The sequence below is a fragment of the Pristiophorus japonicus genome, chromosome 9 (genome assembly GCF_044704955.1).
Source record: "Pristiophorus japonicus isolate sPriJap1 chromosome 9, sPriJap1.hap1, whole genome shotgun sequence".
Classification (NCBI taxonomy): domain Eukaryota; kingdom Metazoa; phylum Chordata; class Chondrichthyes; family Pristiophoridae; genus Pristiophorus; species Pristiophorus japonicus.
The window spans coordinates 83,803,616-83,817,368 of NC_091985.1; the positions used below are offsets into that span (position 1 = coordinate 83,803,616).

At 40.1% G+C, this 13,753-nt stretch overlaps 1 protein-coding gene across 2 annotated transcripts in view; it reads right to left on the bottom strand.

The window, feature by feature from the left end:
* Positions 1–288: 288 nt before the first annotated feature.
* The window catches only part of LOC139273124 (neurexin-1-like), a 2,375,046-nt gene continuing 2,361,581 nt past the window's right edge, over positions 289–13,753 (bottom strand). For both annotated transcript variants that reach the window (XM_070889537.1, XM_070889538.1), the window contains one exon: positions 289–1,290. In XM_070889537.1, coding sequence (XP_070745638.1) covers positions 986–1,290 — 305 coding nt within the window. In that variant the 3' untranslated portion in view covers positions 289–985. The remainder of the gene's footprint in view (positions 1,291–13,753) is intronic.

Genomic DNA, 13,753 nt, shown 5'->3' on the forward strand with positions numbered 1-13,753 from the left:
AAACCTCATAAAAACAGAAGAGATTACTGTCTGAGTCAATTACAAAAAATGCAGCTAAATTATATGTACATTCATATGTATCCCTCGTACATGTATGGTACACATTCATTACGATGGAAATTAAAAAAGAAGTTTGAGACCATTAATGACGGCTGCAAAAACATTAACATTGCAGATGTCATCAACAACTTCAAACCTGTCTATACCTAGCTACAGCTATAACATTACGTTTACCAAAAAATGTTTGGATAGCAGAGATATTTGCATTGTCTATACAACAGGCTATAAAACATCACTCATCACAGTCCAGAAAGCACATATACGTGTTTGTATAAATGTATGTAATAACATATTTGCGTGCATGAAAATTTTCAAATGATTGTATCTATGCTCTCTTATTTGTATATATCCATGCCTTACATTTCCTGTGGATGAAATTAAGGCTTTCCTTACTTCTTACAACCAGAAAGGGATTATTCCACTTTATACTATTTTAACATTAGTCTTATGTTGTAGCCAGCACTTAAACACAGGTCTCCCATTGATGTAAAGATGATAAACCCTTTACCATTGAGGGTCTGCTAACTATTACTTTTTTTTAAGTTTCTTGGAGTAATGAGACTTCTGTCACGTTGCACAATTGTTTAGCACTTTGGCTGAAAACTCATGGTAACAGGTAGATTCTCTGTGCAATGTCGTAATACTCTTCTTTATGAATGCTTCATGCTGTTGTCTCCACAGCAAAGTTCAGACAACGAGAAGACGGAGCGAATGAAAACACTGTGAACAAGTAGGAGACTTCAACCAGCTTGAAATGTTAATGCTTACTTTACAAACTGTCGTCTTTCCTTCCCGATTATGTGTACTGTCTTTTTCCTGTGTGCTTTGCAAAAAGTAAATCTCAGTTTTATCATGTCTTTGATAAAATGAAGTTTTTTTTTGTTTTCCTTTTCTTTTGACAGGCTTCCTCCTTCCACGTGTATGATCAGACATAGTACTCTTTATCCTTATTCTTCTTATTTTTGCTGGAATTTTTGGCATTGTTCACCTGCTTCTCTTTCACTACAGCCCCATTGGACTGAGCGGAGTTACTGATGTAGTTTCTGCTCTCATCCACATGGTAGGAGCCTTCGTCCCTATTCCTGTACTTGTACATAGCATAGAGGAGGATGAGAATGCAAAGAGCTGCAGCTGCCACAATCCCGACCACCATCCCCGTGGTGCTGCTCGATTCCCGAATCACTTCCGCTGTTCCTGGGAAGCCTCTGCCACCTGGTCCGGTGGGGTTTGCTGTGGGTACATCATGAAATATGGAGGCGGTTACTACTGGGCTTTTGAGCTTTCTATCATGTGTGTAATGTGATAAGGTGGGCAAAGGGGCACAATACAGAATCTGGAAGGGGTTTCAAGCCATTGTCAAGCCACAGCCCAGAGATAATTTTTTGGGGCTGGCAGTTTGGGAAAAGGGGGAGTGATTGCGAAGCTTAACAGGAGCTAAAAGAAGAGTTCTATCAGTGCTTACAAGTACTTTAACAAAATACCCTTGGGCGCTGGAAATCTGATATAAAAACAGAAAATGCTGGAAATACTCAACAGGTCAGGCAGCATCTGTGGCGAGAAAAACAGAGTCAACGTTTCAGGTCGATGACCTCTCTCCACAGATGCTGCCTGACCTGCTGAAGATTTCTAGCATTTTCTGTTTTTATTTTTTACAAGTACTTTGTTAGTTCTGATTTCCCTTTTCTTCCACCCAGGTGCCTGTCCTTTGAAGTCACCTTCAAACATTAATGAGCACACTGCAGATATGTTGTTATCTGTTGTTGAGGATAAAGTGGTCTAAAAGTATTATCACTAGGGGGCAGTTTGGAATTAAACTACTCCTTGAGCCTTCACCAAACACTGTGAATGAACACTGATTTAAGGATAATAATTAGTGTTGTCACATTCAGGAATGTAAAGTGATCGCGCTGCAGACGTCAAAGAAAATAACAGTTTGCTGTTTTCAATTACAATAAATCAAGAATGGCTTATGGTGACGGAAGGCAAGAGGTACGTGATTGACTATAGGAATGGGTTTCTAATGGGACTTTTGTTAATATTAAATTACCTCCTAGGAGAAAACAAAGTATAAGATTCATTAGAAAGACAGTACTGTGCAACCACTGGTTATTTAAACAAAATAACCAAAAAGCAAAGAAGTTAACATTAACATTGGAAGACTTAGCAACAGTTTTTACTAAATGGATGACAACTGTCATCAGCTTTTATTGGTTGAATGCAAACAATTAACATTTTAACATTTATCCTGAAAGTATCAAAAGAGAATGCTCACCATATAGGTCAGTCAACAAATTGCCCCCATGATTTTGCATGAAGGAAAAATGAAAGAAAGTTGTAAAAGAATGGTCTTGAAACACAATCATATTTGTTTCTTACAGTATTTCAATGCCAAAGTAAGACTATAGAATCTCTTGAAACAGTGTTCAATTTTTCAGATCAGTTAGCATGCCTATCAAAACATTACAGAATATTCAATTACCATGTTATCAGTGTACACTCCACCTTCATTTCAACATATCCCTCCCCCTTCCCAAGGGCACAGATTTTTTACATGTTTTCAACAGTGAATGAGTGGTCTATTGAATATCCTGTAAATTAAAAATAAAACACAACATACAAAGGACAAGCCACAGCCCAGAGATCACACAGCTGAATGTTAAAGCTGAGAGACTCAAAATGAAGGTGGGGTGCACTGAAAAGCATCTTCATCGACTCACATATCCTTTTCAGTAAAGCTCTGAGATAAACTGTCCTTTAAATGTCAGTGGTTCTTTTTTAAAGTTGCCACTGAAATACTTTCAATGAAAATGATTTTTCCCAATGCAGTTAATAATTCCCAGGTCAAATCTGCATTATATCTAAACAAAAGAAATGCTGGTTGCTGCCATTTTGCCCTGACTGCTAACCTCCTAAAAGGGTGCAAGAACACAGCTCTGCAAGAGAGCATTCAGACATAAAAGCTGAACTAATTCTTGACATGGTATGTATGACCTTACCTTAGAAAATAAGAAAAACAATTATGCAAAGTACTTGTATAATAATTATACCATTGCAGATTTTATTTTCTAAAACCCCAATGCACTGCAGCAAATTCCTTGTCAGTTTATCGATATTTGCTTTCTATTCGCCTGTATGCCCATCACTTGCAAACCAGGTCGCTATTGAACCTTGGACGTGCATTAACAAAACAATGCATGATAAAAGTCTGCACTCAAATTCCTTCCATTTCTCATCATTTATCAAATTTAATTACTTAAGCAGATAAACTCAATGTTATCAATCTTCCACACCTCTTCGGAATATTAAATGTTTATCATATATTTCAAACATGTTTAAATGTTCAGTTAAACACTCTAATTTTCCCCATTATTTTAATGACAAAAACAAACTTTAGAATTGAGGAAAGAACAAAAAGAAAAATTAACACACAAACCAAACATAAATTTCTTCTCAACACATACTGTAATTAATAATGTGAACAAGGACTAACAAAATAGTCAGAGAAAAAAGAGAATTTAAATAAGACAACGACTGTATGCAGAATGGTTCAGGAAATTAATTTGTTAAGAAAATGAAACTTTTTATCTTTGACACTATCAGAAGGATTGGAGGCCAGTTTTTATTCTGGAAATAGAAGTACTGCTGTTCTTCAAAATCGTCAATTAGCCTTTATTACAGGAAACAATTAACTTGGTTCTGTTGTGATGTAATAGTATATGTAATCTTGTAATTCTGAGCTAAATTGAAATCTGCTCGCCCAAGAACATGACCCAATTTTACCATTATTCTGACGAGGGTAGGGAATAGGATTCCTTTGGCCCATTTCTATTTTTGTATATATTTCAGTCATTAAATTCCATGAGTATAATTAAATCTATATGCTATTTATATCAGGAAAATTAATCCTAAACAATGTTTGTGCTTTAGACTAGTTCAGAGGGAGAGGGTACTAACGGCTTTACAGTCTTCAGAAACAAAGATATCCAACAGAGTGATAGGATGGAATTACTTGCCTTTTTAAATCTTTTTGTACAAATTTCTTTGGAGGGGAGACTGAAATCTACCTGACAGGGAAACAGGTACAATTGGACTGTGACGCACCTTGGGTAGCAGTATGTCAGCAGTCTGCATCGGGCACTATGTATCTTAGTAGTCGATCCAGATCGACTTTCTGCTCGATGGGCGGTGCGACACGGAACTGTGCAAGCGCAAATTTTTTTTTCCCCCCGTTTCTTTTACACAAGCGTTTTACCTGTGATTTCGGGGGTCAGGGGTCACCCACGCATGCGCAATGAGTTGAAGAAGAGAAAGAGAGTGAGAAGGAGCAACAAGGTAGTCGATGGGCAATGAGTTTAAAACTACATAGAACAGTGGAAATAATTTGCTAACAACTAATAATTCTTCACTTTGAAGACAAGAGATATTTACCAAACCAAAATTAATACCAGTAAAAAGATTATGGCAATGTTAAAAAAGACAACAAAGCGCAGGAACATCGAGAAGGAGGGGAGGTTGAAGACGCCTGCCTTCGATGAAACGGAGTTACTTGCTCTTCTGGAGTACATAACAGAGAGGTACTCCAAACTAACCAAGAGTGGTCATGGAAAGCCTCCCCCCCCAAAAAAAAGGAGTACAACCGAATATGGGATGAGATCGGGGAGACTCTGTCCTCTAAAAGTACAATGGTTTGTACCGGGGAAAGATGCCGTAAATGGTGGAGTGACCTGGTGAGGGTAGCAAGAACAAGTAATAATTTTATTTATGCACCCCCTCCCCCAATGTGCTATGTACCATGTAAATGTAGGTTCAGTGTCACACAGATGATGTTATTTATCTTAAGGTTACGGCTATGTATTCGTGCTTTTCAGGCAATGACAAGAGGATCAACACAGTCCTTTTTTATGTGTGTGTGCATGTGCGTGCGTGAGTGTATCTATGCCATGTTAAATGGGTTGAAGATTGATACTTTGATTTACTTTCCTTTCTACAGCAGAAGACATCTGCAATAGCAGCCAATCAGCATCGCACGGGGGAGAGGACCCACAACCTAGGAGCCTCTTACTGATATTGAGATCCGTGCATGGCTCAGTACCACACTGCATGGTGCATTTACCCAGTAAAAAGCTGTGGAACCCCTTAATAGTTTATTTAAGGGAGGTTTTTTTCCTGAACTGTATGGAGTAAAGTCAGTCATTAATTTTGCGATTTTTGAACCTGGGCAGGCAGAGTTAACCAATGTTCCTACCAACCAGCATTCAAACCAAAGGCAGCAGAACATACAGAGGAAAAGGTTATCAGTGCACTTGGACCTTTTTGATAGTTTAGAAGAACTGTCACTCCAATTCACCAGAAGACTGGTTGGAACAAGAGGAAACTGGCTGGGTTAGCACAACACTTTCAAAGATGTTACATTAAAATGAAAATTTTGCAAGTATTTGTCTGAGTTCGTATTGCAGGTAGAGAAGAACAGCAGTGCAAATTCAGAAAATCGACCTTTATATTTTAATAAATAGCTGCTGAGCAGGAATGATGAGGGTGCATGGAAATTACTTTAAAATTAAAAAATGTACACATCTTAAGAAATATATTAACATTGAACCAGTAATTATAAATGTGACCACTCTCTTCAAATCTGGAATATTACTACTCTCAGCAACATGGTCTGCAACCCTCTGCTTAATTTCTATAGGTCCTCCTCACGCCGATACTCTAAGCAGTATGTGTAAAATCTGATCATCACTATCGCAGCAACATTAGTTAAGATAGTGTTTAAGAAAATAGCTCTTTGTACTTTATACTTATAAGCAGACCTGTAAAAAATCTATATATTGATTGGATAGTTTAACTTTACACACTCAATGAAATTAAGCAAAAATATCTAAATTGAAATGTTTAATCTAAATGCAGAAATCTCGATTGTCAGGTTACATGGCCCAATGTTTTTTGCCTTTCTGTTAATTCTATTTCACTTTGGATCATCAGAAAGTCCACATTTGTAGCCTTCTTTGAATCCCTTACTTTCTTTTAGATTGTAAAATAATTTCCTAATTATATCCTGTGAATTGTTTAATTACGTTACATTTTGTGGTGGCACAATAGCTTCACACAATTTTCAGTCAATATAAAGTTGGTGATAATTTCATGGGTTTCAATTGATTGCGACTAGAATTCAAACTTTAGGTTGATGTGACCTCTATAAATCACTCACACTTCTCTCTTGTGATCTACGGTACTAAATGAAACCACAGAATGAATTACAGCACTGTGTGCTAACAGCATCCATCATTCAATATAAAATAGAAATCAAAAGAAAATTTGAAATATTTGAAGTAGAAACAAAAATGCTGGATGCAGTACAGCCAGTAGCTGAAAGAGAAAGATAAGTTAACATTTTGGATGGAACTGTTTATCATGACTGATACTTCATCTCCTACCAGTTCTAACGAAGAATCCTAGCCTATCTTTCTGTTTCAGATATTGACTGACCCGGTGTTCAATTTCAGCATTATATTTCTATTGTGTACATAATGCCCAACACCTGCCAATGTAACAAACTCTATTGAAACAAGGCATATTTCCAAAGTGCTTGCTTACTGGCACAGTGCAAAATCAAGTACAGGTGCAGTAGTAATATGTTGCAGTTCAATAGTCCTGCACAGCACAATCTAGTGACTAGAATAGCACACACTAAAACAATTTGTTTCAATATATGGAAGCTTGGAAAATAAGCTAATGGCAAGGTCAGGTCAGTTGATCTATTGTTTGAGTGCTGACTTGAATACAGTATGTCTTGGATTCAAATTCTGGCAAGGTTCACTCAATTATTCATCCTTTTCAGTCATGTCCTACGATTTAGGGAGAAACAGGAGACTAAAGATCATGAGCAGTACTTGCCACACTGTTGCAGTATCCATTTTTGGACACTCTTGGCTGTTCAGCACAGAAACTAGGATCAGTGCGATACACAATAGGAGATTGACTAATGGAGAGTGATATCCATGGGTAATCTCTCTTGCAGGTGGTAGAAATCAGATAGTATACTTTCAAATTACAAGGAGGGCTTTCTGCTTGCCAAAATTAAGGCCGTATGGTGTCTCACAGCAGTGAGGTGATTTGAACTAGCCAACACACTCATTTCATTTTGTTTAACATTGCTTCAGCAGAAATTTATTTTCAGATATATTTTAAGGTATGATTTTACACTTTCATGTATTGGTAATGTGATGTCCAATATGCTTAGGTAGAAAAGAAAATTAAGCAGTTTATTCACTGAAATTAATTTGAAAGGAATCTTACTTCTGAAAGTTGCCTTGGCACAGACAAGCCATAAATTAGGACTGGATTGGACAGCCCCACCTCATTTCCACCTATTTTCTGCCTTGGTGAATTTACTGGTGAGGTCTGGAGTGGTTGGTGGAAGCTCCCTCCAAAGCAGGTGAAGGCATTAAGGTGTGCCTGCATACAATTTCCGAGCACTGTCGTTGCTGGTGGGACGCTGGGCTCCGCCTCCATTGAGGGGCAGAATTCTGCACTAGGAGCGGAACTTCCGGGCCGGGCAATAAATGTCCTGGCCCCGGAAGGTTACCACCTCCAAACGGGGCGTGGGGCAATTTCTCCCCCCCGGTGTGAAACAGAAATATATAAAAGCTGAAGATTTCATTTCCAATTATGTATTGTTTTGTGCTAGCTGGTGTCTCATAGCAGATAGCAAATGATGGCAGACTTCCATGATTAAAAACAAGGAAGTGATTTTGTACCATGTAATTTCATGAACCGTGACACTGAATTTATATATCATGTCTCCAGGACCGTAAATGAAAGAGTTGAGTCACAGTTTTAGAGCAGGACAATTGCACTCACTTTCTCAAGCTGCATCAGTAGGGGGCTGTTTATTGTTTTGTAGCCGAACCAAATTAGACTCGTACTAATAGGTCACAATGACTGTATAATTGGGCACCATGCTTAGAAGGACAAAAAATCAAGTTATATAGAGGTTACACCATAGCTTCACAGACCAGGGCCATGTTTTAATGTGAGTTATCTTTAATTATCTTCAATTCATTGTCTTTTGTAATCACGGGCAAATAATTGAAAATAATATTTAATTCTATCGAATGTCCTGAATCAATACACTTCCCTGCTTTGTGCAAGTGATTCATGTGTTAATCACTTGTGTTTTCAGCAGCGTAGAAGGAGGTATGTCCACCTAGAAAGATGTGGGTGTAACATCTCTTCATGCTGTAAGCGGTACCCTGCTCCTGACAAGATACCTACAGCACGACCTTGTCATCACGAACACCTTGTTGCCATCGTGGCAACACACTCGCGCCAAACACTGGTATCTGCTCGACTATGTTCTAAAGGGTCAAAGTGTGTTAAAAAGACAAGCCTGAAGGCTCTGTGCCTCAATGCGAGGAGTATTCGGAAAAAGGTAGATGAATTAACTGCGCAGATAGCAGTTAATGGATACAATGTGATTGGCATCACGGAGACATGGCTCCAGGGTGACCAAGGCTGGGAACTCAACATACAAGGGTATTCAGCATTGAGGAAGGACAGACAGAAAGGAAAAGGAGGCGGGGTGGCGTTGCTGGTTAAAGAGGAAATGAATGCAATTGTAAGGAAGGACATTAGCTTGGATGAGGTGGAATCGGTATGGGTGGAGCTATGGAATACCAAAGGGCAGAAAACGCTAGTGGGAGTTGTGTACAGGCCACCAAATAGTAGTCGTGAGATTGGGGACAGCATCAAACAAGAAATAAGGGATGTGTGCAATAAAGGTACAGCAGTAATCATGGGCGAATTTAATCTACATATTGATTGGGCTAACCTAACTGGTAGCAATGCGGTGGAGGAGGATTTCGTGGAGTGTATTAGGGATGGTTTTCCAGACGAATATGTCAAGGAACCAACCAGAGAGCTGGCCATCCTAGACTGGGTGATGTGTAATGAGAAGAGACTAATTAGCAATCTTGTTGTGCGAGGCCCCTTGGGGAAGAGTGATCAGAATATGGTAGAATTCCTTATTAAGATGGCGAGTGACAAAGTTAATTCAGAAACTAGGGTCCTGAACTTAAGGAAAGGTAACTTTGATGGTATGAGGCGTGAATTGCCCAGATTAGACTGGCAAATGATACTTAAAGGGTTGACAGTGGATAGGCAATGGCAAACCTTTAAAGATCATATGGACGAACTTCAGCAATTGTACATCCCTGTCTGCAGTAAAAATAAAATGGGGAAGGTGGCTCAACCGTGGCTAACAAAGGAAATTAAGGATAGTATTAATTCCAAAGAGGAGGCATACAAATTAGCTAGAAAAAGCAGCAAACCGGAGGACAAGGAGAATTTTAGAATTGAGCAGAGGAGGACAAAGGGTTTAATTAAGAGGGGGAAAATAGAGTTTGTGAAGAAGCTTGCCGGAAACATTAAAACTGACTGCAAAAGCTTCTATAGATATGTGAAGAGAAAAAGATTAGTGAAGACAAACGTAGGTCCCTTGCCGTCGGATTCAGGTGAATTTATAATGGGGAACAAAGAAATGGCAGACCAATTGAACACGTACTTTGGTTCTATCTTCACAAAAGAAGATACAAATAACCTTCCGAAGGTACGAGGGGACAGTGGGTCTAGTGAGAAGGAGGAACTGAAGGATATCCTTATTAGGCGGGAAATTGTGTTAGGGAAATTGACGGGATTGAAGGGCGATAAATCCCCATGGCCTGATCATCTACATCCCAGAGTACTTAAGGAAGTGGTCCTAGAAATAGTGGATGCATTGGTGAGAATTTTCCAACAGTCTATCGACTCGGGATCAGTTCCTATGGATTGGAGGGTTGCTAATGTAACACCACTTTTTAAAAAAGGAGGGAGAGAGAAAATGGGTAATTATAGACCGGTTAGCCTGACATCGGTGGTTGGAAAAATGTTGGAATCAATCATTAAGGATGAAATGGCAGCACATTTGGAGAGCAGTGATAGGATTGGTCCAAGTCAGCATGGATTTATGAAAGGGAAATCATAAGAACATAAGAATTAGGAACAGGAGTAGGCCATCTAGCCCCTCGAGCCTGCTCCGCCATTCAAAAAGATCACGGCTGATCTGGCCGTGGACTCAGCTCCACTTACCCGCCCGCTCCCCGTAACCCTTAATTCCCTGATTGGTTAAAAATCTATCTATCTGTGACTTGAATACATTCAATGAGCTAGCCTCAACTGCTTCCTTGGGCAGAGAATTCCACAGATTCACAACCCTCTGGGAGAAGAAATTCCTTCTCAACTCGGTTTTAAATTGGCTCCACCGTATTTTGAGGCTGTGCCCCCTAGTTCTCGTCTCCCCGACCAGTGGAAACAACATCTCTGCCTCGATCTTGTCTATCCCTTTCATGATTTTAAATGTTTCTATAAGATCACCCCGCATCCTTCTGAACTCCAACGAGTAAAGACCCAGTCTACTCAATCTATCATCATAAGGTAACCCTCTCATCTCCGGAATCAGCCTAGTGAATCGTCTCTGTACCCCCTCCAAAGCTAGTATATCCTTCCTTAAGTAAGGTGACCAAAACTGCACGCAGTACTCCAGGTGCGGCCTCACTAATACTCTATACAGTTTCAGCAGGACCTCCCTGCTTTTGTACTCCATCCCTCTCGCAATGAAGGCCAACATTCCATTGGCCTTCCTGATTACCTGCTGCACCTGCAAACTAACTTTTTGGGATTCATGCACAAGGAGGCACCGGAGGGACTGGAGTGCATCATCACGCCCGGCAACCAAATTTTAATTTGATTTTACGTTTTAAAGTTTAATTTGTTTTAAATGCCGGTGCTTTTAGTGTCCCCTTCCCTTTTATAGGGGGCACTGGAAAATTGTGATTTTAGTGCCCCAAAAAAAAAAAAAAAAAAAAAAGAAAAACACAAAAAAAAAAAGGAAAAAAAGGGCCTTGTAAATGTCTGGTGTGTCACCCAGGTCGGGTGGCACGGTTTAATGTTTTATGTTTTGTAGGTAGACTCTAACAGAGTTTCATGCACAAGGACCCCCAGGTCCCTCTGCACCACAGCATGTTGTAATTTCTCCCCATTCAAATAATATTCCCTTTTACTGTTTTTTTTTTCCAAGGTGAATGACCTCACATTTTCCGACATTGTATTCCATCTGCCAAACCTTAGCCCATTCGCTTAACCTATCTAAATCTCTTTTCAGCCTCTCTGTGTCGTCTACACAACCCGCTTTCCCACTAATCTTTGTGTCATCTGCAAATTTTGTTGCACGATACTCTGTCCCCTCTTCCAGGTCATGTATATATATTGTAAACAGTTATGGTCCCAGCACCGATCCCTGTGGCACACCACTAACCACCGATTTCCAACCCAAAAAGGACCCATTTATCCCGACTCTCTGCTTTCTGTTAGCCAGCCAATTCTCCATCCATGCGAATACATTTCCTCTGACTCCACGTACCTTTATCTTCTGCAGTAACCTTTTGTGTGGCACCTTATCGAATGCCTTTTGAAAATCTAAATACACCACATCCATCGGTACACCTCTATCCACCATGCTCGTTATATCCTCAAAGAATTCCAGTAAATTATTTAAACATGATTTCCCTTTCATGAATCCATGTTGCGTCTGCTTGATTGCACTATTCCTATCTAGATGTCCCGCTATTTCTTCCTTAATGATAGCTTCAAGCATTTTCCCCACTACAGATGTTAAACTAACCGGCCTATAGTTACTTGCCTTTTGTCTGCCCCCTTTTTTAAACAGAGGCGTTACATTAGCTGCTTTCCAATCCGCTGGTACCTCCAAAAATATATTCCAGTGAAAAAGAAGGGCGGCAAGAGAAGGGATAACCAGCCGTGGATAACCAAGGAAATAAAGGAAAGTATCAAATCAAAGACCAATGCGTATCAGGTGGCCAAGGTTAGTGGGAAACTAGAGGATTGGGAAAATTTTAAGCAACAGCAAAGAATGACTAAAAAAGCAATAAAGAAAGGGAAGATAGGTTACGAAGGTAAACTTGCGCAAAACATAAAAACAGATAGTAAAAGCTTTTACAGATATATAAAACGGAAAAGAGTGACTAAAGTAAATGTTGGTCCCTTAAAAGATAAAAAGGGGGATTTAATAATGGGAAATGTGGAAATGGCTGAGACCTTAAACAATTATTTTGCTTCCGTCTTCACAGTGGAAGACACAAAAACAATGCCAAAATTTGCAGGCCACAGGAATGTGGGAAGGGAGGACCTTGAAACAATCACTATCACTAGGGGGGTAGTGCTGGACAGGCTAATGGGACTGAAGGTAGACAAGTCCCCTGGTCCTGATGAAATGCATCCCAGGGTATTAAAAGAGATGGCGGAAGTTATAGCAGATGCATTCGTTATAATCTACCAAAATTCTCTGGACTCTGGGGAGGTACCAGCGGATTGGAAAGCAGCTAATGTAACGCCTCTGTTTAAAAAAGAGGGCAGGCAAAAGGCAGGTAACTATAGGCCGGTTAGTTTAACATCTGTAGTGGGGAAAATGCTTGAAACTATCATTAAGGAAGAAATAGCGGGACATCTAGATAGGAATAGTGCAATCAAGCAGACGCAGCATGGATTCATGAAAGGGAAATCATGTTTAACTAACTTACTGGAATTCTTTGAGGATATAACGAGCATGGTGGATAGAGGTGTACCGATGGATGTGGTGTATTTAGATTTCCAAAAGGCATTCGATAAGGTGCCCCACAAAAGGTTACTGCAGAAGATAAAGGTACGCGGAGTCAGAGGAAATGTATTAACATGGATAGAGAATTGGCTGGCGAACAGAAAGCAGAGAGTCGGGATAAATGGGTCCTTTTCCGGTTGGAAATCAGTGGTTAGTGGTGTGCCACAGGGATCAGTGCTGGGACCACAACTGTTCACAATATACATAGATGACCTAGAAGAGGGGACAGAGTGTAGTGCAACAAAATTTGCAGATGACACTAAGATTAGTGGGAAAGCGGGTTGTTTAGAGGACTCAGAAAGGCTGCAAGGAGATTTGGACAGGTTAAGCGAATGGGCTAAGGTTTGGCAGATGGAATACAATGTCGGAAAGTGTGAGGTCATCCACCTTGGGAAACAAAACAGTAAAAGGGAATATTATTTGAATGGGGAGAAATTACAACATGCTGTGGTGCAGAGGGACCTGGGGGTCCCTGTGCATGAATCCCAAAAGGTTAGTTTGCAGGTGCAGCAGGTAATCAGGAAGGCGAATGCAATGTTGGCCTTCATTGCGAGAGGGATGGAGTACAAAAGCAGGGAGGTCTTGCTGCAACTGTATAAGGTATTGGTAAGGCCGCACCTGGAGTACTGCGTGCAGTTTTGGTCACCTTACTTAAGGAAGGATATACTAGCTTTGGAAGGGGTACAGAGACGATTCACTAGGCTGATTCCGGAGATGAGGGGGTTACCTTATGATGATAGATTGAGCAGACTGGGTCTTTACTCGTTGGAGTTCAGAAGGATGAGGGATGATCTTATAGAAACATTTAAAATCATGAAAGGGATAGACAAGATAGAGGCAGAGAGGTTGTTTCCACTGGTAGGGGAGTCTAGAACTAGGGGGCACAGCCTCAAAATACGGAGGAGCCAATTTAAAACCGAGTTGAGAAAGAATTTTTTCTCCCAGAGGGTTGTGGATCTGTGGAATTCTCTGCCCAAGGAAGCA